The following is a 26,946-nucleotide window of genomic DNA, read 5'->3' as shown; positions in this document are numbered from 1 at the left end:
ATATATATATGGACTTAATCATGAGGATGTGGTGCAACCGTGCAATGGCAAATTGCTCTTCCATTGGATGGTCTTTATTTGCAATGCGGGGATTCAAAACTCATTAAATTGACAGTACCTCATTGCTAAGGCCAAGTTGATATCCGAAAGTTTCAGCTATTAAGTCGAGAATACCCAGTATTTCAAAAAAAAAAAAAGGAGAAGAAGTGAAATTTGACTTTGCTCCCAATTGCTAGAGTTATTTAAATCTCCCTTTCTAGCTGGACCATGTGAAGCTTTCACATTTCTTACGGGTTAAGCTGAAAATAATAGTGAAATGGGGCACGTACAATGGCACATGCGTCATCGTCTAAAAACTAGGAGATATTCTTTTATTTAGATTTTTATTTTTTTTTACAAAATCCATTGACCTCCTTTGTAACCATTCTCTCTCGTTTGTATCAATTTTGTATCATTCATAGTTTCTCTCTCTTATCAATCGCCATGACTTTTTTGATCATAAAGGACGACTACAAGTTTAGAACATAGAATGATAGAAATAGAAAGCCTACTAAAAGGGCATGGATATTTCTACTGCGAGAAACGAACCTAATTATCCTTGTCTCATCAATGATCACCATAATTTATTGCTAACCTTTCCGCCATCCCTAATTATCTCTCTGTCAACCATCCATACTATTCAGTTTAAAATCAATTTTTTCTACCCTCTTTGTTACTTTCAATTACATTAGTTTTGCTCACCAAAATATCATCTTTCTTTGTTTGAATACCTATAAACTTCGTACTTTATTTCTTTCACTCAAACTTTTAAATTCTTCTGGGAATATTTTCTTTCTATTATTAGAATCTCTGCAGTAACAAAAAAAATTGCACTGGAAAAAAATATTAGAAGAAACTGATTTTAAAGATTTTTAATTAGTAATTTTACCTATTAAGCTGAAAGGAATAAGTTTCTTTTTGCTGAATGAAAGGAATAAGTTTCATTAAAAATTTATATCAATTTAGTTATATAAATTAAGATTTTTATTAAAATTTTTCTTTAGGCAACCAACTTGCTGGGGCCGCCTGCCACTGCGTCCAAAGTGGTCCCAGTCTCAGGCATTGCATTTATATAATACTAGGGGAAGAGATTTTCATTTTAAAACAATCTAAAGAAAGAAATAAATATTTGAATTGCGAACTAAAAAATTGCAGACGGAAAGTTAATTATTTATTCAATTTTCAGTAATGAACAACCGAACCTAACAAAAGACAAAACCATCACAGTTTTGCAGAATATAATGAACAATAGCATTTCCTCATGTTTGTAGATTTTGACGAAGGTAGTTTTAGATTTTTAATTTTTTGGAGAACTTTTTTTCATTCCAAATCCTATGGATTCTTTTAGGTAATGCCTTGTGTACAAGGATTTCGTGACAATCAAGAGAAACACACAATTGCAAAACAATTGAATGAAAATGAATTACGATCTTTAATAACAATATGAGAATTACAATTGGAATATTAAAAGATAACATACTCGAAACAAAATTACAGATGATGGCTTACTCTGCTTTCCATCGGTAGAGGTAGTTTAGGCTCTGAAAAACTTTGACTCAAGCTCGCCCAAGTTCAATAATTTTGAAGAATTGTAACCTCGTTGAGATGTTCGAAAGCAAATGCCGTAGGATAGTAACAGCCTTCCCGTACAAGGACTGATGGAGTCGTGATGGTGTCGTTGAGGAATACTCCTACCGCCACAGACTTTGAACCTGAATCGTTTAGAGATAAGCCCTACCGCTACAATTTCGGTTATCTAAATTATCCTACTCCTAAGATAAGAGGGAGGATGCTCCCGAGCTATGCTAAACTGCAATATGTCGATAGTTGTGTGTTCAGTGGTTGTTGTTATTCCAGGAGATCAACTGTTATTTATAGGCCACCAAGCTCCCCGAGTTGTTATGCTGGTTGCTTTGAGGTAGAGGTCATGGACAAATTGGCTGAAGTGAACTTTTTTGCTGATTAAGGAAAGTTTTTGCGTGCTCCCCACTCCAAGTAAATCTAATAGTAGCCGTCTAGGTCGTGCTTTCCACACATATTTTCCACGTGATTTTATCCTTGAGGGTCGTGTCTTTGCTTTTATCCACGCAAAATTCTCGCCAAACCGTTCTTCTCCTACTCAGAATAATTCGGAAAAATGTGCCATTCAGTCATCTTTCACTCGTGGGTGATTTGACCGAGCATATCATTCAGTCCATATTCCAAAATGCAGCGTATCATCTTTCTACCTTGGATGACACGGGAATTCAAGTCATGAATTTATTGGTTATTGTAAATAAGTCCCTAACCTTTATCTATTTACGCTAGTGACCCCAAATGTACTAACCCAGTGTTGGTCCATTAGATTCATGCCACGTGGCATGTGTTGGGAAACTAATTTCGTGCTAGCAACAGATGCCTCCCCCACAAGTGGGAAAACAAAAGTTTTCGTGCAGACCCTGTTTTAAACACAAACGATAATCTCTTCAATCGAGTTAACCGTTTGCAAAAACCTTTCCTTTCTTCTACCATTGCATAAGTTCCCCTTATCCCGGTCTGGTTCGCCTCTCTATTGCCAAGAGTAATGCCCACAAGACAACCAAAGACTGGGGAGTTCTCGTCACAAGCAATGGCAGGATATCAATGATTTCTGAAGGATTCCATCGATGATTGGAGACCCCAATTTGAATTTTTCACCACGGTGCCTGACAAAGAATCATCTATCAAAAAGGTGGGACCTTGCATCCCATCTATGTTCGAGGTCCCAAAAGAGGAATCATCAAATCGTCAGCAACCTTAGGCGTCAAGCAGGAACGCCTAACAACCAGTGTCATTCATGTGTCTGTAGTCACTACTTCCTCGTCAACAACCTCCTCACTATCAAATACATGATCTTCGGCTTCATCCAAATCCTCTTCTTTACCTTTCTCCGTGTCAACGAAGAATGCCTTTTTGCCAGCGGTCTTCCTGCACTCGAACTGCCCGTGACCAACCTCACCACATCCAAAGCATCTCATCCCATTACCCGTTGGTCTATTTGACTAGCTTGTGTTGGCGGTATTTTTGTTGGCTACCCCTCCAGGTCCGTTCGTTGCACTACTACCACCACTACCACTACTACCTCTAGAACGATTCGCACCACTACTGCTCCTTACATTGGAGGTATTCCCGAAATTGTTGTTGCGTCGGGACTGCTTCTCAACTTGTAAAGCCCTTTGATGTGCTGCTGAGACACTGGGCGGATCAAATATATTGACGGTGTCTTGAATCTGCACTCGCAACCCTCCAATATACCTCGCCACCAATTGATCTTCAGTCTCATGTACCTCATTTCGAACTATAAGTTGAAAAAACTCCGTGGTATATTCATCCACCACTCGAGTTCCTTGCTGTAAGTTTTGCAGTCGCTGGTACATCAATCTCTGAAAATTGTATGGCAGAAAACTGGCTCGCAAGTGCTTCTTCATCTTCTCCCACGTCACAATTTTCGGCTTGCCCAATCTGCTTCTGGTTAATATAACCTGCTGCCACCATGCCGTGGCTCTGTCTTGCAATTTGATTGCCACCAGCGGTACATGTTTATCTTCGGACACTCCTTTAAATTCCAAGATCTACTCAATTGTGGTCAGCCAATCAAGAAACTCCTCGGGCTTAAGGCTGCCATGAAATTCTGGAATTTCAATTCTCATCCCAAACTCCCAACGCCTCTTGTCATCCTTGATAGGACGCCTCCTGTCATCTTCGATAGAACCCCTTTGCTGCCTACGTGGGATATCCGCGAAATAATTCTCTCCCTCTGACTCCTCGCCAGATTCCTCTTGCTCGGGATTAGGGTTAGGGTTAGCAAATCGGTATCTCGAGAAAAATAGGTTATGATGACCCTGTCTTAAGGTAAACAACATCTGGAGCCAAACGGGAAATTTAAGGGCCTCAAATAGGCAATTTTATGTTCTTTAGGGCGTTTTTTGCTATTTTAGGAAATAGTTTGTTTTAAAGAATATTTTATTTTTTTCGTTATATTTTTGTTTTCTCTATTTGAACGATGTAAGCCCTAGGGCTAAGACAGTTTTTTCGGATTATCAATAAAGTCTTGGAGCTACCGTGCTCTTTCGCCCAATCTTGGATTTGATTCGAGTTTGATGCATATTTCCTAGTATTCGTAGAATTAACAGATTGTAGAAGGTTATTGTCTGGTATTCGTGCGCGAATCAACAAATCGCAATTAGTTCTGCTGTGTCAATTGGTATCAGAGCCTACGGTTTGATCTGGAACAACCATGCCACCAAGGAGAAGGGATCGTGTGGACGATGTTCTTGACCGTGACAACCTGTGACATCTGGAACAGAGGATGGAGCAAATCGTGAACCAGAGGATGAATCGTATAATGGAGCAGCTAACACAGAGGATAGCTGCACTTATGGGGAATCAGAATCGGGAAAACCCTAATTCGACTGCAGACTTAGAGGATGTCGAGTATGATTCCTACTCTGAAGGGGACGCAACTTTATTTTTTGAAGAGGATCCGTCTAGTGACGCATTTTTTTGTAGCGGGAGGCGATGGAGAGCCCGAATTCGATTAGAAGAAGGAGGATTATGAGAGAGATGACAAGGGTTATGATAAGAACCGAAAATTCGATGAATTTGAGGGGAATGATATGGGTTTGTTTACTTTTGCTGAGTATGCTGAAGACGACAAGGAGGCTGATGCGGTCTGGGAAGCCATCGACAAGAGGATGGACTCGCGAAGAAAAGATAGAAGGGAGGCGAGGTTGAAGTAGGAAATTGAGAAGTACTGTGTCTTGAATTAACAGATGAGGACGATAATGTCAAATGTTTCTATCGAATCAATCACTGCGGCAAAGTATTTTGAATCAGGATTTTTTCCAATCATCCATTCTGGAACATGGGCTGGCATTAGTTTCCGGTCAAGTATGGAAGATATGTATGTTCGTGTGGATAATTTTATCTCTGGACTCCTAGGGCGAATTCGAGGGCGAATTCTCTCCACCCAGGGGAGAATGATGCAGCAGAAAACGTGGCAAATCGGTATCTCGAGAAAAACAGGTTCTGATGACCCTGTCTCGAGAGAAACAGCATCTGGAGCCAAACATGAAATTTTATGTCCTCAAACAGGCAATTTTATGTTATTTATGGCGTATTTTGCTAGTTTAGGAAATCATTTATTTTAAAGAATATTTATTTTTTTTCGTTATATTTTCGTTTTCTTTATTTAAACGATGTAAACCCTAGGGCTAAGACAGTTTTTTTTGGATTATCAATAAAGTCTTGGAGCTACCGTGCTCTTTCGCCCAATCTCGGATTTGATTCAAGTTTAATGCCTATTTCTTAGTATTCGTATAATCAACAGGTTGTAGAAAGTTATTGTCTGATATTCGTACGTGAATCAACAGATTGCAATTAGTTCCGCTGCGTCACTTAGTCACTCATGGTTGATCATGCTTACTAATTAGATAAGCATTCTTACTCATTACTAATTGGAGTTGACAAGGGCCCTCCCAAGTAGGTGACCATTTGCCTAGTACATGGCTTTTATGACCTATTGGGAATATCATCTTCCAAACCAAGTCATCTATTCTGAAAGACTTTGGGCTTACCCTTTTATTATAAGCACGTTCAGCCCTGAGTTTTTGGTGCCTAATCCTATCAAGAGCCCTTGCTCTCTTGATGTCAAGATTAGCCAATTCAGAGGCCATGACTTCTCTATATTATTGCTCATTGAGCAAGTCTTGGAATACAACTCCGAATGATTCAACCACCACCTCACTCAGGAGGACAATGTCTAATCCGAATGTAAGTGAGTAAGGAGAAGCCCCAATCGATTCTCTCGGTGTACTCCTATAGGCCCATACCACATCAATCAGCATCTTGTGCCAATTATGAGGGCTCTTATCAATAGCTTTCTGGATTGCTCTTTTGATATATTTATTGGTTGATTCGGCCTGCCCATTGGCTTGCGGGTAATATGCCAATGAATGAACCAAGACTAAAATGAAAAATGAAAAGTTGAGGATAGAAATGATAAAATAAAAAAGATTTAGAACCAAAATGATTAAAAAGCTAAAGATTGAGAACTAAAAATGAGAAAAAACTAACGTCGATTAATGGAGCACACCACAGGGGGTTAATTATCCCTAACAAAAGCACATGGTGTAATTGTCCCAACCAAAACTACAAAGGGAGTTTTTATACTTTTCCTATATATTTTTAAGATAAAGAATATAACGTGGATTCCATTCTAGTGATTAATTTTGGCACATTTTACCTTTAAACAAGATTTCAAATACAAGTATGGTGAATAGAGAAAATCCATGATTACGCAAGCTTTACATGAACCTAGATTTAGTAGGGACTCTGTTAGACTTTTGGATACCGAGTGGTGAAAAAAAAAACCTTCTTCGCCTGGTTTAGAAACACCATTCAAAAGGACAAAAGCATGAAAGGCCAAGTCACTGGCAGTTATATAGCGTGCTGAAAGTTAAACTAAATGATTTTCATATAGGATTTTTTTAACAAATTAATTGTTGTAATATAAATTAATTATTGTAATATGTATGATAATCGTACTACAATACATATTAATTAATTTATTGCATATAGGAACTACTTACTATATGTTATTTAATATCCTCCTTTGTTTTTTTCTGTTGAGCATGCAAAGTATTTTCAACTTATTGAATAATACTAATTCTTTTTCAAGCATCGATTTTTGTATCCATGACTTATTTTCAATGGTTTTTGAACCCCTATGTTAAGTCCGCCATATTATTTTCTCTTGCTTAAACACACCAAAATGGGACTTTCTTTTCTTTTCTTTTCTTTTGTTTTTTTTTTTGGTTTTTCCTTGGAAATAGTCAGCTTCTCCCAAGTAGGAAATATTAAAGTGGATTCTCTTTGCGCCTAACTGCTGGAGTTGTCTCTCCCTTTCACATTTCTATGGATAAAATGAGAAATATTATAAGTATACGAAATTTGGAATTTAGGATAGTCTTGTTTTTTAGATTTTCGCAAGCCCTGTTGTATTTGCAGTAACAGTAGTCAATTTATGTGTTGGCGGACGAAGACCAATGTTACTTTATGCCTGAATAATATTGGCGAAATATTCAATTCATATGAAAAATCGTTCGAGAAATAACAAAAAGATTTATGAGAATATCAATTATGATACGTTCAAATTCAAGCAAATACAGATCTTGTCGGCACCTAGTCGGTGCTTGTTACTAATTTACTTTGGGTTGAAAGTTTAAATTAGAGTCGATATGTATGTCACAATCCTTCATATTTTACCGGATTGTTCCTATGATATTAAAAAAATGATGTACAATCAAAAGAGGGTGTAGTGCAGTGGCGCATTCCCTTGTCTTTTAATCAAGAGGTTCCAAGTTTGATATTTAATGGGACTACTTGTGCCATTTATTAGCTATTAAGATTTTTATTTCATTATACTAGGCCAGTGAGCCTCTTTTGTAACCGAGTAAAAGATGTTTAAATTTTTTTTGGGTGATAACGGGATCGAAGCGGAAGATATTGCTTAAATCAAATGATACATTAGGGCACTTTCATATCATGATTTTTTTGTGTTTTTATGATGGGTTCGAAAAAAGAAAAATTTAATCATACTAATAAATGTTCAAATAAACGCTCGGATATAACTTATGCATTTTACACCCAAAAAAAGGAAAAGAAAAAGAGTGAATCTTAAAATATGTAAAGCTAATTAATTTTTAGGGAAATTGTTTTTACTTTTTATTGGAGGAAATTTCTTTTATATTGTGCGGACCCAAATCTCGTCTCGTCGGGGTTTACATGCGTGCGACCGATCGCACGACTTGGGAGTATCCACCTTCCCGTGAGGACGCGTGATGGACACGCGAAAAAATGAGTCGTCACTATCTATTTACAACTCGAGGATCGAGGGCCGGTGAGTTGATCTGGTCTAGGGATAAGGGATACACCTAGTTTGCTAAAGCATATGGTGTTGCAGAACCCGAAATTCTGAATTCAAAAATTCTATTACGTGCGGGCCTATATTCCACAAGCTCTATTGGTACTCTAGTATGTCTAGGGTTTGTCCTTTTTATTCATTTGCCGCTTGATTTAAGTTTCGCTCATCTTACTCGTTTTGACACTATAAATTCGTAGAAGTGATCGGTTTAGTTTAAGAGGCTGAAAGAAAAGCGGATCCTCAAGTTAGGGGATCGATTCACCGTCCTCGCATCTGGGCTAACCTGACCGTGATGGCCGATTCACCGTGTGGACTGGACCCATGACTTGTGTAGTCCCGCTCATCTCAAGGACTCGTAATCCGACTTGATCGATTCCAACTCTCAGACTCCAAGCTTGCTGAACCGAGATCGTTACATAAATAAATGTACAAATAAATATCTCATAATGTACCCTCAAATAATAAATACAAATTACTATGAATGGATCATGATCGACTCACGTTCAATCGATATTCCGCTCATTCTCACCATGTGATTTGAACGACCGAAACTAAATTAAAGCGACGTGGGCTATTAATAGTCGAAGATCGCGTCCGACCGAAACGACGGATTTCAAGAGGACATAATGGTCCTCGAGATAGACGTGGGTCCAGTCGAGCTCCCAGGTGACTGTCTAACCTTGTTTCACGTGTCTTGACCCGAGTAATCCTCGACAGTGACTCAAGGTGAGACCCCATATTGACTCGAGTCGTGTGTGCTCGATGTGTGGGGGCGTTGGACCCCGTTATCGACTATAAAGGGGCGTTGGACCCCATGTGCATCGCATCCTATGGGCACGGGCTCAAACCGCATGAAAACAGACAAAACAAATTAAAAGTATATCAAGAAATAATAAAATAGACAAATTGTGTATTGTCGTGGAATTTACCTGATTAACAAGTTATGAATCAGAGTTACTTAACAGACAAATTCCTACCCTAAACAGACAAATGGGATGATGCATTCAATGTGGATAGATCATGGACCGCCCTAGGAGAGTATGTTGCACTCGGCAATATTTTTAAGGGATCTAACAAACATGGCATATGTAGTCAAATCTCGAATGTGTTGGTTGCTTTTAAATTATTCTGTATTGTAATAATGCAGCTTTAACAGATTATAACAGAGATATGTTTTGGCTTGAAACCTAAAGCCTGAGGTTTTGCCTAACCTCCTTCTAATGTTTGATTAAGTTGAGTGCATGGTTAAATTAGATCTTGTGTTTTATGACGGATATGCCAGATCTAAATGTCCAAATCTACATTAGGATGACAGAAACAATTTGATCGGATGAAGAAGGTCATGTAGATGAAACCTGCTCCTGAACAGACTGCCTGCCATCACCCATGACTCAAAGTGTTTCGATCACCTTACCGCTTAGGGTGTCGGTGGATCACAAATTGGTGGTTATGCCCTTGATCTGAAAAAATGTGTAAATGTGCATGTGAAAAGTCGAGATTGCATGGCACGGACTATCGAAAGTCAGTAGATGGTGTCGACCGATCCATTGGGTCCATCGGGGTCGTGATGATCCGAGAGAACCGAGAAACCGATTGCTCCACCCGGAAGTGGTTTAAAAAGGACTCGTGTACCTCGACTTGAGCCGCTTCAAATCAAGCCCAGGCTCAAGTCCAGATACACGAGTACTCCCTAGATATCCATGCTACGTATGTCACTTGTCTCGGTGCTTTTGAAATTGTGTGTTTTAAAAGAGCATGGCCAACAATTTTTGAGCAGTTGATGCGATTACAGATTATTGATTAGTTCGTACAATTTATTAAAAAACCGAGTGATTTATTTAGCCAAGTGAAACATTCTAATTACCCTATGCGTTGAATTATTGAGTTAATTAAAATCTTATCGAATGCTCTAAATTTGTGGGTTTCAAGCTAAGCAGGCCATTGATGGACCGTTCAATAAAAGCCTCAATTCCCGACCGTCTTGAAATTAAATCCGATTTTAATCCGAGTTTACATGATTAATCCAATTCATGCGATATTTAATTAAAATGACACTTATTAATCCCAAGAACACACGAACATAGGCATAAACGATTACATCAACACTCAATTTACCGATTTTAACTCAAATGATCAATTAAGTCGGTTTTGACGTATTTAATCAGTTTTATTCCTTAAAGTCAAGTGCACATGGAGTCCGGTTCATGTGGATTCATTCTTATTTCATGCAATCAATTTTAATCTCAGTTTTCGTTAAGTCCATTTCATGCTCGAGTTCATTTTCGTTACAATTTATGATTTTTAACGTCTGAATTTTATCATTAAGCCGGTTCACGTCTATTATCGATTAAAACACACATTTTATTATCATCAGCCATGTAAACATTGAATCAGGCGAGAAGCAAAGCCCTAAACATGCCACTAAGTCCGGGAGATTATACCTTTCTCGAGCTATTGACAAAAGAGAGCACACACACCTCGAAGAGCTCCCGACCCAGTGCTGGAACAGGTGGTCCAGGCCCTTCTCAGCGGCTGTGGGTAGACACAGCTTTGTGAAACCGATCGCGACGAACTCAGCCTGCAAGGAAAACTCGTATGGCAACGACAGTAGCTCGGGAAAGGTTCAAAGGAATGAAGATAGCAGCTGAACACAAGCAATAACCTGCAAAAGAGAGAAAGGAGTGCCATGACAGCTTCACAAAAGAAGCTCAGGGGAGGTGGCAGTGGGCATGAGCAGCCCAAGGAGCGTATGGAAGGCTGCAACGACTCATCAGGGAGCTTGGATAAGCTCGAGGAAGTGAAGACAGTGGCAGAGCAGCCAATTACAGTGAGTGAGGGGAGAAGGAAGGCAGCAATGAGTGATCTGCAACCCAGCCGAGGTGAGAAGGGAAGTGAAGTGTGCGTGCTTACATGTGTGCACGTTGCTGGAGCAGAGAAAGAGGAAGAAAAGGAGAAGAAAGAGATGAGGATGATGGCCAGAAGGCGAGAGTGTCTGTTGGTTGAGGGAGCAAGGAGATGAGCCGAGATGATCTGAGAGTGAGAGAGTGATGGAGATAACGAGTGAATGAATTGAGGAACCGAGAGAGAGATGAAGAGTGAGTGAGCTGGAGAGTGAGTGAGATGAGATGACAGTGAGATGAGAGTGACGAGAGATGGTGAGCAAGTGTGCAAGAGTGACTGAGAGTTCGAGAAAATACCGAGCAAGAGTGAGAGAGGGACTGAGAGTTCGAGAGATGAGGAGCAAGTGTCAAAGAGTGACTGAGAGTTCGAGTGATGAAGAGCAAGAATGAGAGAGGGAATGAGAGAGGGAGTGATCAAGAGCTCTTGAGGGCAAACGAGTGAGCTGAGAGAGAGAGAACGAGCTGGGAGTGAGAGAGAACACCCGAGATTTCTGTGTGAAAGATCAGGGAAGAAAGGTAGAGAACTCGAGAGAGAGATTGAGCTGAGAGTTGAGAGTAGACTGTGTGTAAAGAAAAAGAAAGAGTCGGGCTGTTCAAAAAGAGAAGAGGAAGGAAGCTGAGGGATGGTTCAGTTGAACTACAAGGCAAGCGGGCAGAAGAAAAATAGAGAGAATGGCCGAGGAGCAGCGGCTGTTCACAGAGAACCAGGGAGTGGCCAGAGAGAGAGAGCAGATCAGAACTTGGAGGTCAAGAGAAAAAGCTCGACAGGAATGGTTGCTGGCTCAGTGCAACTGAGGGGAACCGAGAGGGAAAAGTAGCCAAAAACCATGGCTATCTCCTGTCACGGGAAGATGAAGAAGATGATGAAGGAAATCTGATCATTCGGTCCCAAGAGAAAGATGGAATAGAGGTGATGATGGTTTGCCAGTTCGGGCCAAGAGAGTGCAAGAGAGCGAAGATCATAAAGAGAAGGACATGGATCGATCTCAGGAGTTGATGGGTATTGTGATGCTTTTGAGCTATTTTCTGCTCTTTTCCTCACCAGAGAGAAAAGAAAGAGAGATCAGTTGAAGATCACAGAGATGAACGGAAGGCTGGTTGGCGTCCTTCAGCTCTCCATGATAGACCCTCTGTTCCAAGAAAAAAAGAATGGAAAAATGCCATCTGAGAAAAATCTGCAAGGAGAAGACTGATGGGATGATGGCGTGAGAGATCGGACGTGCAGGTCGGCGCTGAATTTTGTTGTGGGCGGCAGACCAAATTGCATGAGAATTGCAGAGGAACAGAGAGAAGAAGAAGTAGAAGTAGCAGGAGGCAGGCTTCATGGCCGACTGTCCTGACACCTTTCATTCACTTTTCTTTTTTCGTTTTTTTTTACTCGTACGTGCGTCTTTCAGCGAAATTCGATTTCTCAACATCCGTCGACATTTTCGGAATGAAAATTTTGAAATTGAAAAATTCGAAAAATAATCGACTCCGTGAGGACTCCAATTTGTATCGACGGAGATCGAATCTCGATAGAAATTGATATCGAACCCCTAACACATATCAATCGTCATTATTCGATTATTATCAAATTTCTCATCTTTTCAAGTGAATATCGGAAAAATAATCCGAGAACACCGTTGTGTTCCGAAAAATTCGAGAATCGACGTTATGCAGAAAAATATTTTTCAATCCCGAGTATCGTCCCAAATTTTGAAAGAATCGAAATCGATGCACGTGAGACCTAAAATTATCGTTCTCTCAATCGAATATCCGAAAAATGATCCGGGATCACAATCGTGTTCAGAAAAATTCGATGATCATTATAATGCAATGAATATTCTTTGGTCCCGAATTTTGTTGCGGAATTTGAAAATCAAACTTGACTCGTGTAAAGCCCGAAGACGTCCCGTAGAGTAATTTTTTTTGAAGATATGAAATAGGAGTTAAATTAAGAAAATGCCCCTAAGTTCAAAAGCAGTGAATGTGTCAATGGTCCTCGAGTGCGGAAGGACCAAAACGAGGTGCTGACGTATATTTTACACGTAAAGAATCATCAAAGGGGAAATGTATTTATTGTCGAGTCCGCAAGTCCACCAAGAACCGCACCAAAAAGAGAAGTTCTCAGCCATCCCAATTAACACAATCATAATTGCAACTGATGCTCTATCTGATCGATCGTTGATTATATACACCACTCGATCTGAAATTCGCAGCTTAATTTTCTCCACAAGAGAAAACATACGGTCCTGGAGAGGAGACCATCTGCTGCCAATGACCACCAAAATCTCGGCTCTTTGATTTGGCTTTCTGTTTTGTTTTTTTTTCCTTTTTTGGCCCCCGGTTATAAGAGAATTCGGCTTTTTTCTATGTATCCGCCAATTCATCAGTCTTTCTATCATAATTTAGACGAATAATCACAATTTGTGTGCTTAACTGGCTTGTCTTTTGTATGGCCTAATTAGATTGGTTAATGATAAGGACATTTACGTGAGAAGCTACAGATGCATTTGACAGATAACATGTTGGCCTGAATTGGGTTTAAGATGGCGCCACATGAAAAAGCAACAAATATATTTTGCATAATGTCTTTTTTTTTTTTGGGTGAGATTACAATGTGTCCTCAAAACACTCTCACATATAATAGAATGGATCCGATAAATCTGTGACTCGATCACTTAGACCTTCTGTACCCGCCATATATAGGGTTGGCCATACATGGTGAGGCACTGACATGGAGACCTGATAAACCTAGTGTAGTTACAACTTACAAGGAAATTTGATGATTAGCATCATCGAGCATAAACTACTTCGTTGATAATCTCACAACCTGCAAAATCCCAGGTGACCCTTTTTCACGATAACACTATAAGAGAGAACTATTGAAATCTTGACCGTTTGGATTCAGAGTTAAAGTTACTTTGATTTTGATTTTGATTTTGATTGTGGAAAAGGATAAATGAGATGTGAATATAAATTTGACTTGGGAAACGTGTGTTTTTGTTGTGTAGTATGTTGAATTAAAGTTAAAGTTAAAATTTTTGAATTGAGAAATGTGTATTTTTGTTGTGTAGTATGTTGAGTTAAAGTTAAAGTTAAAGTTAAAATCGGAAATCTTTGAATCCAAACGGGTTACTTCCCCGTTGTACGGACAGTGGACCGGACCGGAAGTAGATCCCCACTAATAGAGGAGATGATTTCAAATCATAGCTTTTTATGTATAGGCGATGTATGATAGGCATGTAATTATTTGTAATTAATTATTTCCATGTACGTACATGCCCTGTACAATTCTATATATTCAATGAAATTCACCTCACATAATAGTTGAGGAATTCAGCTACATTTCCCTCTATCTTTGACGCACATATACATAGCACGATCATTTCGATTTTTTCCCTTTTAATTTCTATTAAAAGACTTGTTTTGAGAGGTACATGATGACCATCAGATGAACCTGCAGGTGTGGTCTGTACTGATGCTGTAAACCGGCCCTCCTGGTGCTCCTTAAGGAACCGGTAAGTAGGAGTTACTATATTTAAATATTCTAGGTTAAATGTCCAAACATCATTAAATGCCCTTTTTTTTTTAAGCTCTGGTTACAAATGAGGCATATAAGTCCTGTATAAGAAGTATGACTCTAAATAAATAAGTACGAGTAGTCTTATAAGTGAAAATCGAATCATATGGAACCTTTGATTTTCCTATGCGAAGGCACGTACTACTGCACTATACCTCTCCATTCTTATCATTGGATGTCTTATAAAAATTAAAAGAATAATAATCACTTCAATAAAGACAAAACACATAATTTGTTCCCTGAAAGGTACAAATTTGATAAGACATCCCTAAAAGATTTTGGTTATATGAATTAGCAACGCCATTTGAAACGTTTGGACAAGTTAGTCCCTTCGTCCAAGTTTTGATATAGTCCTTGTCGCAAAATGATGATGTGGCTCATTATATGCTGATTCGGCACGTTAAGTCCTACATTGGACCCAAAAGTATGTCGTTTTGGTTCTTTTTTCTTAAAAAAGATAAATAATATAATTTCTTTTAGCAAGTGTACTGGAGAAAAATGGGGAAGAGGACAGAATGCTCCCCCCGGCCAGCCATCTTCGCCACAGGGGAGGTTGTCGGAGGCTTCTGGTGAATCTGATGAAGGCTTTGGCGATCTTCCCCAAGAATCCCTACTACTACACCATAAATTCAATCAAGCTCACAATTAACAGAGCCTCACCTCGCTCGGAAGACAAGAACAACTCTCCCATTCGGTGGTGCCACTGCCATCTTCAGTTCTGCTTCCATTTGTTGATGGTGATTGATAGGAAGTTCAAATAGGCACCTCTTGGACTCGTCTAGGGGTGAAGATTCTTCACGCAGTCCTGATCTCGAGCTAGATATTGAACTCCTCCGTATTCTTAAGGCCCTTGCAGTTCATGTTCCTGCACTCTTGGCTCGTACACATCACGAGATCCCATGTAGCCAAAGCAGCAAAGAACACAATAGACGTTCAACCCCATGGATTCATAAATCATTGATTTCTCCTACTTGAACAAAACATAGAAGGATCAAGGAAAGCTTTTTCGATTTGTTCTCGACAAATAACCCAAAACCCCTATACAAATTTATAAACCCCTCAAGCACTAATTAATGTCAATAGGATCATTAATCGGCAATTAAGAACAACAATTTCCAAGACCGGAATTACAAGAATCAATAGAGAAAGAGAGAGGGAGCTAGGGGGATCGGAGCCGCCATTTCTGGCAATTAGAAGAGATAGAGGGGGGGGTGGGTGTGGGGAGGCCAGATCTGAGCCCCCCTTTCTGACGACCTCCTTCCCTGGACGAAGTCACCGAAGGCCCTTGAAACGTCCCTTGCCTTGGGGGAGGTCGCCAACAATGGGGCTCCAATCTCCCTTCCTCTCTCTATCAGCTGGGGCAAATATGCCCCTCTAGAAAGACAAGCACCAGCTTTTATTTTTTTTTTAGAAAAAAAAGAGAGTTCGAAGAAATTAAGGACGAAATGATATCGTTTTTGAATTTCTTATGCCAGCGTGGGACTTCATGTGTCAAATCAGCAGATAACGGGATGCCTCAGCATTTTCCGTCAAGGACTAGATGAAAACTTTATCAGAAAGACTAATTTATCCAAACATTTCGGAAGGCGAGACTAATTTGTCTAATATAAATCATTCAGGGACTAATTTCTGTGGAGATGTATCTTTCATGGACCAAATTGTCAGTTTTATCCTTCAATATATGAAGTAGCCAGCCCCCGAATATTTAATATATATATGTAATAAAACCTTGAAATCTCCTCTCTAGATCTGATGATATATACATGAGTTCCCATTTCTCCTTGAGTTCTTGTTTTCTGTCTGTGAGTTCTCTTCCTTCAACCCTGTCATATATATAATATTTTTTTTTCTGTCATATAAACACTCTAGTGACATTGCTCACAAATAAATTTCCAGGGGAACATACTGAAGTTTCTGAAATGGCAGCTATCACTTTCAACCTGCAGCAGGAAGTCGATCAGGTCAATTAACGTGGCACTTCTCTCTTCTATCATTTACATAGGCTTATCCCGTTCATGTCGAGGCATTGATCACTTTCACAAATTGTTAATATTGTTCTTCACACCTTGCGATGTAAGGCTCGAAAAACTTCCGGGCTTCCGATCCTGTTTGATGTGTTTATGTCAAAAATGTATGGCAGGTACGCTTCGAAGAGATTAACTCATTGGGTGCACGAGTGGTGACTCTGAACAGACCAACAAAACTCAACCCCGTCAACTATGAAATGGTATTTTCTTTCTTGCAACATTAACTTATTACTTTCGAAAAGTAATAAGTTAAGCACAGATAGAAAAGTGACTTGAGTGTCATTTATTTTTTCGAACAGGTTTCAAAAATACTGACGACTGTGGAAAGATACGAGTACGATCCAGAGGTCAGCTGTATTATTTTGAAGGTTAAAATTACAAGAAATTATATTTCTTCCTCTTTCTTTGCAAGAGTTTGAACACATCAACGACTAATGTACGACATAATTCTTATGCAATTATGCATAATACATAACAATTTCTATGCGATTACGCATAATACATGACATATTCAACATATTCAGATCTAAAAAAAAAATTTCGTCAAGTTTGTTTGTGGAGTATTGTTGTGAGATTAATTAAATTTGCAGGCAAACGGAAAAGCATTTTCTGCCGGTGGAGATGTTATCAGTGTCATTTGCTCTTCCTTAGCAGGCAATCTCTCTCTCTCTCTCTCTGTCTACTTTTTCTTTTGGAAGACAATATTCTTAATAAAATGTCGGAGATGGTCTGACAATGGTGGGATTATTTTATATTCATGTTGATGATGGAAAATTTGCTTCTTTTTTCTTATGGAAATGGAATATTAAAAAAATATAGGGCATTGGAGCTATCCTATGCAATTTTACAGGAAGATGCTGATGGCGAGCTACCTCGTTGCTACTTTCAAGAAACCTGTGGTGAGTTTTTATTTCCAGTAATTTGAATATATTTTGTGGGACTCTATCTTAGTACAACAACATGATTTCATTAATTAATACAAGAAAATTCATTATACGTGTTGTCAGATCTCATGTCATGTATAGATAATTAATGAAGATATGATTCGAGTGGAAGATTAGAGGGACCATGGTTAAAGTTATAGGAATAACAGGATTATATGATATCAACAACCGAAAAAAAAAATTTCATATATGTATATGTGATATTGTATACATTAATTGTGAAACCTTCTTATTTTGGAGGTATCATTGATCCATGGACTTGTGATGGGTGGAGGAGCTGGACTATCAATGCAGACTATGTTTCGAGTCGTGACGGAAAAGACTGTAATTTTGACTCTCTTAATATCCCGAACTTTCTCATTATCTTTCAATGATTACGTACTATAATAAGAATTACAGTTTACTATGCAAAAGACCATATGTATATGTTCATGCATCTCTTGTACACTTAGAGATCACATGATATATCCAGGTATTTGCGATGCCGGAAGCATCAATAGGACTATTCCCAGATGTTGGGGCTTCTTATTACCTTTCCCGTCTGCCTGGCTTCTTCGGTATAATCTGATCTTAAATCTAGCTTTCCGTTTTAGTTGGAACTCCTCTTTTCTGGACAGACGAAGTGTTTAATTTCTTTTAAATGAGAAATAGTTTAAATTCGTTGACCAAAAAAAAAAATCCAAAGTGATGATGATGATGATGAGGATGATGATTTCAATATTTGTGTGACATACAGGAGAATATTTAGCATTGACTGGAGCAAGGGTTGATGGCCCTGAAATGGTCGCATGTGGTCTGGCTTCTCATTTCGTCCCCTCCAAGGTAGGGGAGACAATTCGTATCGTGTCGTATTTATACGTGTCGTGTCTAAACGAATTCGTGTAATCGAAGTCATAACCCGTACACGACATGATTAATAAACGGGTCAGGTATGTACACGACACGGTTATATCCGTGTCAACCCGTACACGACACGTTTAAACCCGTTTATTGAAATGTGTCCTAATAGGTACACGTATACACGACACGATTATAACCGGTATCTGGACACGTTAACACGCCATGTTTATCTGATCAACCCGTTTATCCGAACACGTTTACACAATCTGTTTATCCGGACACGTTTACCCGTACTCGTTTACACTATCAAAATAAGTAAACTGGAGTTAGTAGTTAAGAACAACGTAATGTTTATAGCCTCCAACAACAATCAGGAAACCAACAAATATAGGAAACACAATATTAGAGGTGCCAGCAGAAATTCCAACACAATATTGATCTTCAATCTTCAACAGAAAGCATAATAGGTGCCTAAGCATACAGAGATAGACAGAACAACTGAACAAGCATCAAAGTCGGAGGAAGGGGAGTGCTTTGCGATCTGCAGAGAAGGGGATACCCAATGTCGAGGTCGCACGGTCAAGTCAGGGTGGAGGTCGACCTAACGTCGTCTTCGTCTGAGGTCGAACTTGTCGAAGAGAGGGCTCGAGGTCGAGGGCTCAACGGTAGAGGGCTCGAGGGTCGTGGGATGGCAGTCGCGATCGCGGGGTTGTGGTCGCGGGGCCAAGGTCGCTGGGTCGAGTCGAGGTCGAGGTCGTGCGGTCGAGGTTTCGTCTGGGTACTGTCGACCGGAACGGCGGAAGGATTCAGGTGGAGGCTTGCTCTGAGAGGACGGTCGAGGTCGTCTTCGACTCTAGTGGATGCTAGATCTGGATCGAGTGGAAGCAGGAAGCCGAAAGATGAAGACTGAAGACTGAAGATGAATCTGGAAATTTTGAATCCGGTGATGGTGAAAACTGAAGATGAATCTGATCTTCTGAAGCAGGATTAGGAAGACCGAATTGAAGACTCCTAGTTCTGAACGCCGCGGCTGGCTGAAGCAGTGTCTGCAAGTCTGCAACTGGAAGTTTTGAAGAGAAAGAGCGAAAGAGGAAATTTCGAAATTAGGTTAGGGTTACTGTAAGGACATTTTGGTAAATTCAGTTAGATAAACGGGTTAACAGGTTACACGATTAAATAACACGATTGAACACGTCTAAATAAACAGGTTTAATCGTGTATAATCGAGTTATGCGGGTTCAACCCGTTTAGACACGATTATTAACAGTGTCTAAACGGATTCAACCCGTTTAGACCGATTATTAAAAAACCCCAACCCATATCCGTTTAACTCCGTGTCGTATCCGTGTCGTGTAATCGTGTCGTGTCAAATATTGCCGGCCCTACTCCAAGGTATTAAGTTTCCATTAATGTCTTTTAATCCGATCTCAATGTTTTTATTTGGACATAGTAATTTTATATATATTTTTTTTCATAATTCACCTTTTCTTATATTATCAATATTGTCAATTTTTATTCTCAAATCTCAAATTATTTATTCTTCTCATTTAAATGTGAATTTTCTTCTCACGCAAAGCATTCTTTTTTTTCCTTTTTTTCTTTTTTCTTTTTTGTTTTGGCTGAATGCAGAGCATTCATTTGCTGGAAAAGGCAATATGCGAGCAGGTTTTATCTTCCTCTACTGCATCAAATATTTTAGCGATCATACAGAGGTTTTCACAAACACCAAAGCTAAAACAAGATAGCGTGTTTAAAAGGTAAGAATCTTTGTAAATGTGAAAATTTTCTATTATTTTATCCACCAAAATATTTTCTATTATTATACGTTATAGACTTTATACGTGTAACTTTTAATTTTTCACCGCCGAGAAAAATCAATTAGTTGCTTAATCAGTTGGCTAATTTGTTTGGAAATTTGTAGATTGGAGACAATCATCAACAAATGTTTCTCAAGAAACACGGTAGAAGAGATTCTATCATCATTGGTAACATTCCGGCATATAAGTTCCTTTTTCTTCATCCTTTTTCTTTTAGACTTATGAGTCTCGTTTCGTAAAGATTTTGAAATTTTGGGAAATTAACTCATTTATGCGAATTATATTAATTTTTTTCCCAGGAAAATGAGGTTACAATTGGAGCAGAAAAGTGGATAAAGGACGCTTATAGGTCCATGAAATCTGCTTCCCCGACTAGCCTCAAAGTAACATTAAAATCGGTGAGAGTAATATTGCATATATCGTCAGTAAAATCCTAATAAAAACAAAATAAATAAAGTTGAAATAAACTTCTATATATATCTAATCAGATAAGGGAAGGCAGGAGGCAAAACCTTGAACAATGTCTGTTCAGGGAATTCTTCATTTTCGGTCACATGGTTCGTGGGACAATAAATAGGGATTTCTATGAGGTATGAGTTTAGTAGAAACTGTTTATTATTTCATCATTTTCTGATCGTTAGTATGGCAAACTCGTATGTGGACCTTCTGAAAGGCTGAGAACAATTATGATAGTAACATATGACATGACCTCTCTATTTCCAGGGCTCGAGAGCACTATTATTTGATAAAGACAAGAAACCGAAGGTATGTTGTTGATCGTATATCGACATATTACGTTTCACTTCAAATTACTACGAATAGCTAGAAGTACGAGCACCAACAAGTTTTTTTATGTGCTTCCTGAAATGCCATTATTTTCTTGGACAAAGAAATTCTTCTTAACAACTAAAAAGAAATTCAATTATTATTTGCAGTGGAATCCCCCGAGTCTGGAGCTGGTTACTGAGGAGATCGTGAACAAGTTCTTTGAGGATATTGATGACCCAGATTTAGGTCCTCTGCTGCTCCCACGTAGGTCTCATGATCTGATCACAGCCAAGCTCTAAGAAGATGCAACAGCCTTGATTGTATTGCAGCTATAACTAGTAGTCCAGTAATCTTAATTACTGTGCAAGCTCGAAGACACAATTCGGGTCTTTTCTGCATTTGCCGTAGCAGCTCAAGTAATTTCAAATCTTCAAGGAGTGCAACGCGATGATAGTATCAATTTCTCCGCAACATTTCAAGGATCTACCAATGTACTGTCTTCTTTCCTTGTCTGTGTATCGAGTCCCACCAGCAAATCCTATACCACATTCAACATTGCGACGGTGTGAGTCACTAGAATAGAATCACCATATGAGCGACTTTTGAAATGGTTTCTAATATATATTGACAAGTCTGTATCGAACATTCAGAACCCCTGGTTATTCTTCCCAACACAACCAAAATCGACCAATTTCGCATGAGAACTTCAACTCAAACACGAGCAATCAGTCAAAGCATTGTTTCAATTTCGCGGCAGTGGTTGTCGCGAAAGTGGATTTTGCGTTATTACGCAATAGAATCGCGGCTGTCGCAGACAGAATTTTTCGAGACGATGAAAAGAAAACTCCAATGCATGTAGAACTTGTTATACATGGCCAATTTGGGTAAATGCAGGTCTCTTTAAGTAAAATTCCCAAAATAATACATACACTAATTAAATTACAAACGATCTAAATCATAATATTCCCTTCTTCCTCGTCCTCAGTGGCGAGACTCCCTCTCCTTTATTTTCCTGTATGATAACCAGCTTGTTTAATAATAGTAAGTAAACTAATTTAATCAGTTACAGTACTAATTTTACTAGCGGAAGGTTCACCAACCAAATTTCCTCTCCCTCAAACTCTATTGTTATCTGAGTTTTGAAAGGGTAAGAGGACTCCTTGTATGAGCTTTCAACCAAAAACTCGTTAGATAGATAGAGGCAGACTATTACAAGTCCTTTTCCTTGACTCATAAATTAATTTTTATGTATAGTACATGGAATCTCTGTACAGGAGAAAGCTTTTTCTTCTCTAATTTGAAGTGTGCAAATAGATTAATTATAAGAGCATATCACTTTGAATTTTTTTTTTATTATTCCTGTCGTCTCTTCGTCTATTGTTTAATTTTTTTTTATAAAGTATGTGATTTAATCATTTTGCATTTTCGTTGCCCTGCCCCACGACTGAAATTTAATGTACGTACTTAACATAACAGCGAGCATGAATTGACTAATTACGATATTGTATTGAAGATTAAGCTGAAAACTACTAGACTTTGCAAGCTGCCATATAAATTATGTTTAACTACCTTTCTTTTGTCCTAGCCATTATTATTAAAAGACTCAGTGAGGGAAGTCTTTCAATAGATTTTCTCAATCACGGTCGTGTATGCACTTGATTTGCCGCAGGCAGACGAAAAATTTTGTTATTGCCCAAACAAAATCGGTGGTTAGCATTCAATTCATATGAAAGTTTGTTCGAGAAATGACAGAAAGGTCGTCAGATTCTGATTTAAGCAAATATAGGTCTTGTTGGGCCTGTTAATAAAATGCCTCGGATTGAATAAATCTGCATCATCATGTATAAAAAAAAAAATTCTGTAAGGTAAAACGCTGTATTTGAGTCAATGAGTTCAGTGAATTTTACAAATACGGCCTTTGTATGGTCATATCATATATGTTTCTCATTAGCCCTATAGTCCCTCATATATGGTTAAAGACATGCAACAAATCTTTGTCCTCGCAAAATGTAATTTGCTAAAATTTCCAATCAACAATATGTTTCCCAAAGTTCACTGTTTGATAATTTGTGCGAGAAAATGGAATTTTATGGATTAATGTCCCTATATGATACATCCAAAAATTTCTTTAAGTTATATAAATCAATGACACTTTTTTACTGTTCATTTTATTCCTCGTCATGGGTATAATACATACTAAACATGATAATATTTAAAATTATTCTTAGCATATTCTTAGTCCACTTAACATAACACAGACAACAAATTAATGATTCAACGTGCGGATGGCCATGTCAGTTGGAGACATTCGAAGTGGTCCCATTACCATGTATTGTATCAACAACATATTCAAGGACGAACGAGAATTACAATATAAGAAAACAAAATTAAGGAACTATATTTTGGAATTCTCAAAAGGGATAGAGTGCAGTGGTGCCTCGTCCTCGCTGATAACCAAAAAATTTCAAGTTCAATACTCAGTAAGACTATCCGTGTCTTTTTTTTATCAATTAAGATTTATATTTTATTGTACTAAACCCATTAGCCTTCCTTGTAACCTAAAAAAAAATAGTCGACAATAGTTAATTATATTTGTCCATTTTTCAGTAATGAACAACTGAACCTAATAAAGGCAAATCCCATCACAGTTTAGAAGAATCTACTGAACAATCGCATTTCCTGGTTACACCGAATTAACTATAATAAAAGAAAATTAGGTCGTTTAGTTGGAAATTATTTCTCCATCGTCGAACAAGATTAATTATAATAAACAGCATCGCTTCCAAGGTTTTTTTTTTAATATTCCTATATGCGTTTTTCCGTGAAATACGAAGTATATAATATATCCAGCCTACTCATTGTGAGTAATCTCAGTTCTAATGTTGGCTTGGTTTTGATTACGAGATTTATTTAGTGAGTTTTTTCCTCTTGTCCTGTAGGGAAACCCCACAGATTAACAGGGTAGTTTGCTAATTGTACTACATCTCATTATTTATTTCTCTCTCCCCATCTTTTTTTTTTCTGGAGTCTCTCTCTCCCTATCTCTTGTTTAATATTCCTATAAAGTATATATAATCTTATAAATTTGGCTTTTTTTCTTGCTGTACCCCCAAATAAAACAAAGTCCTTTTTATTAGGGGTACACAACAAACAAACATGAACTAACGATTTACTTTACTGTAATGAGGATTGAAATTGAAGACTTGTAAATAGGTATCCACTTACCTAATGATTAAGTGCTTTATTGACTTAAGTCTATTAAGTTAAGTGATTTTCTTTTGCATTTATCAAACGACTTAAATCACATTAAGTGCTGAAAAATTAATTAATTTCAGCACTTAATTTAGATCATCAAACAAGCCCTTAGTGCGAGGGTAGCCTTTATTTATAGATTTCTTCAATCCTGATCATATTTGCGGTGACAGCAGTCACTTGATGTGCCGCAAGCGGACGAAGATTATGTTTCTCCTGGAGGATCTCCACTATTTCTTGATCTTGTAATTTGATTAAGCACTTGTATCATTCTTTAAGTAATGATAAAATTCATTCAAGCAAACAAAAAAGTAATGATAAAATTCTTAGTACTATAAAGGGAAAAAAAAAAAAAGGGCCCTTATGGTGTTCGGTGAAGATCGCGCAAGTAGAAATTAGATCTTATGAGCTCTTCAACTATTCTTGAGTGAGTTGCTTATTCTAGACATTAGTAAATGTCTCAATAGTTAAAAAAGAAAGGGGACTTTATCTACAATGTAGAAGCTCGGATTCTACCGTCAACATGCTGAGAGGACGTGTGATTTTCACAAAGAAAAAAAATTGAATCAATTCACCGAAAAGAAAATTGAATCAATAAAATATGTGGCCAACCCCTTCAAAGGAAATGTTCTACATAATATATATATTTATATATATATGCGCCAACTGGGTTCCCCATATCTTCTTGTTTCCTCTCTGTGAGCTCTTTTCCTTCAATTTCCCCATATCATTATACTGCTTCTTTCTTTTCCTTTTCTTAGAAATTTGTACAGAAATGAAATTCGATGATACAAAATTAAGGCTTACAAAAAATTCTTCTGGGGAATATGCTGAAGTTTCTCCAATGGAAGCTATTACTTTCTCCCCACCGCACGAAGTCTACCAGTCAATCAACGTTGCGTTTCTCTCCGCTCATCATGTCATAATATTTACTTTGAGTACGTGTTGGGGGTTAACTAGGCTGCTTCTTAGGGTTTTAGGGTTTTAGGGCACAAACAACTGAGGAAGGAGGGATAAATCATGCTGAAGTCAAAACATATAAAATGTTTTTCATTCATTCATTACATATAAAATTACAAAACGGGGGATTAAGAACAACTAAGGTCAGATAGTCATCACCATGATCACTAGAGAGGGGAGGAGGGCTGCTACTCAAACTAAGAATTGAAGTCAAAATCATCACCATCATCACTAGAGGCGGGGGTGCTCTCGTCAGACATTCGACCATAGTCGATGGGAGAATCTTCATCAATAGAGGTGGTGATGCTCTCGTCAGACAATCAGGCTGAGGAATGGGAGATATACAATAGTCTTCATCACTAGAGTAGGAATTTGTTGACGAGGAGGAAGTAGAAGAATCATCAGACCCTTCTTCATCTTCTTCTTTCTCATCCTCTTCTTGTTTCTCTTCCTCTTTCTCTTCATCTTCTTCTTTCTCTTCCTCCTCTTCTCTCTCTTTCTCATTCTCTTCCTCTTCTCTCTCATCTTCTCTTTTTCTCTTCCTCTTCTTCTTTCTCTTCCTCTTCTCTGTCATCTTCCTCCAGTACATCAAGATTCCTCTCTTCATCTTTCAGGACAGTATGAATCATGGGGAGAAAGTACACCATTTATACAAAAAATGCAATCATTACTTGATTTTGGGAGAAGGAAGGTGGTGCATGAAAACAAGCATGCATGCATTCATTGGCGGGTGACTCTTTGTTTCCCGGTGAGGTCTGAAATAGTTTGCCAATTCAAGATGACTCATGGCTTTCGTTTACCTCTGTCCATGCCATAAATAGGTTTGAACAAGTATGAACATGGAACAATATGGAGACTTTTTGATGCTCATAGGCAAGCCACTTGTACGAACTTGGAATGTGCTCTCGTTGGGGCCCGTATGCGCTCGACCAAATCGCGCGGCTTGGGAGTATCCACCTTCTCGGGGGATACGTGACGGACACGAGTGAGAATGAGTCGCCACTACTTGTTTATGACCCGAAGGTCGAGGACCAGTAAGTCGCCCGGGTCTAGGGGTAAGGATACACCTAGTTTTGCTAAGGCATTGGTCAGTGCAGAACCAGAAAGTCTGAGTTCGGGGGTTCACATTATGTGCGGACCTATATCCCGCACGCCATTTCGGTACTCTAACTTGCTAGGTTTGCTGTTTTATTTACCCCGTGAATTAGGTTGCACTCAGCTTACACGTTTTGACACCGACAATTCGGTGAATTAAACGATGTGGGTTGAAAAGCCGAGAGAAAAGTAGGCCTGTGTGTTGGGGAATTGGTTCACTATCCTCGCGTTACAGTTTATCAAACCATGGTGGTTGAGTTCCTGTGTAAACTGAAACCGCGAGATCCTGAGTTTACTCTCATCTAGGCAAGCATTGGCCCAACTCGATTAGTTCGGCTCTCGGACCGTGCACTCACCAATTGGGATTCTTACAGAATGAATGTACAAAGTAAATTACTCACAACGCTATCAAAATAATACAACAAATTACAAATGCTTGAATCCCAGTCGGTTTGCGTTCGGTTATTATTCCACTCAAACTCGCCGTGAGTTTAAGGAAAAAAATCGAAAACTGAAATTCAATTACGGTCTCAGTGAATGAGGCGTTGGACCCTGTGATCGATGATCGGGGCATTGGACCCGAGTGCAATGCGTCCTATGAGTCGGGCTCGACCCGCATGGACAAGCATGAGCAAAAAAGTAACAAACAATGTGAAGATTACAGACAAGGTGTTTGTTATTGCCAAGTTTACGTGAGTTAACAAATTATTAACCGGGGTAGTTTGGCATGCAAATGTCCTACGCTAAATAGACAAAAGTGTGTAAAGTATTTTGCATTCAGCTTTGTTTCAAGGACT

The 26,946-nt window shown here is 38.7% G+C and overlaps 1 protein-coding gene across 1 annotated transcript; it reads left to right on the top strand.

The window, feature by feature from the left end:
* The first annotated feature begins 16,169 nt into the window (after positions 1-16,169).
* LOC116195229 (3-hydroxyisobutyryl-CoA hydrolase 1-like) lies at positions 16,170-21,475 on the top strand. The gene is made up of 15 exons (XM_031524230.1): positions 16,170-16,248; positions 16,343-16,407; positions 16,587-16,673; positions 16,773-16,841; positions 17,064-17,127; positions 17,293-17,372; positions 17,658-17,741; positions 17,890-17,974; positions 18,154-18,239; positions 19,887-20,014; positions 20,179-20,242; positions 20,374-20,472; positions 20,563-20,664; positions 20,798-20,839; positions 21,010-21,475. Exons 2-15 carry the CDS (start codon positions 16,366-16,368, stop codon positions 21,139-21,141), a joined length of 1,164 nt encoding a protein of 387 aa, XP_031380090.1. The 5' UTR covers positions 16,170-16,248; positions 16,343-16,365; the 3' UTR covers positions 21,142-21,475.
* The last annotated feature ends 5,471 nt before the right edge of the window (positions 21,476-26,946 follow it).

Source organism: Punica granatum, chromosome 2 (genome assembly GCF_007655135.1).
Source record: "Punica granatum isolate Tunisia-2019 chromosome 2, ASM765513v2, whole genome shotgun sequence".
NCBI lineage: Eukaryota > Viridiplantae > Streptophyta > Magnoliopsida > Myrtales > Lythraceae > Punica > Punica granatum.
Note: the sequence above shows the minus strand (reverse complement) of the source record. Positions and strands in the feature narration are given on the sequence as shown.

Bases quoted from the DNA above. Each gene is read 5' to 3' on its own strand.
- LOC116195229 (XM_031524230.1), top strand. From the start codon at position 16,366: ATGGCAGCTATCACTTTCAACCTGCAGCAGGAAGTCGATCAG. The intron at 16,408-16,586 runs GTCAATTAACGT...AATGTATGGCAG, and splicing joins TGCAGCAGGAAGTCGATCAG to GTACGCTTCGAAGAGATTAA. The intron at 20,665-20,797 runs GTATGAGTTTAG...CTCTATTTCCAG, and splicing joins TAAATAGGGATTTCTATGAG to GGCTCGAGAGCACTATTATT.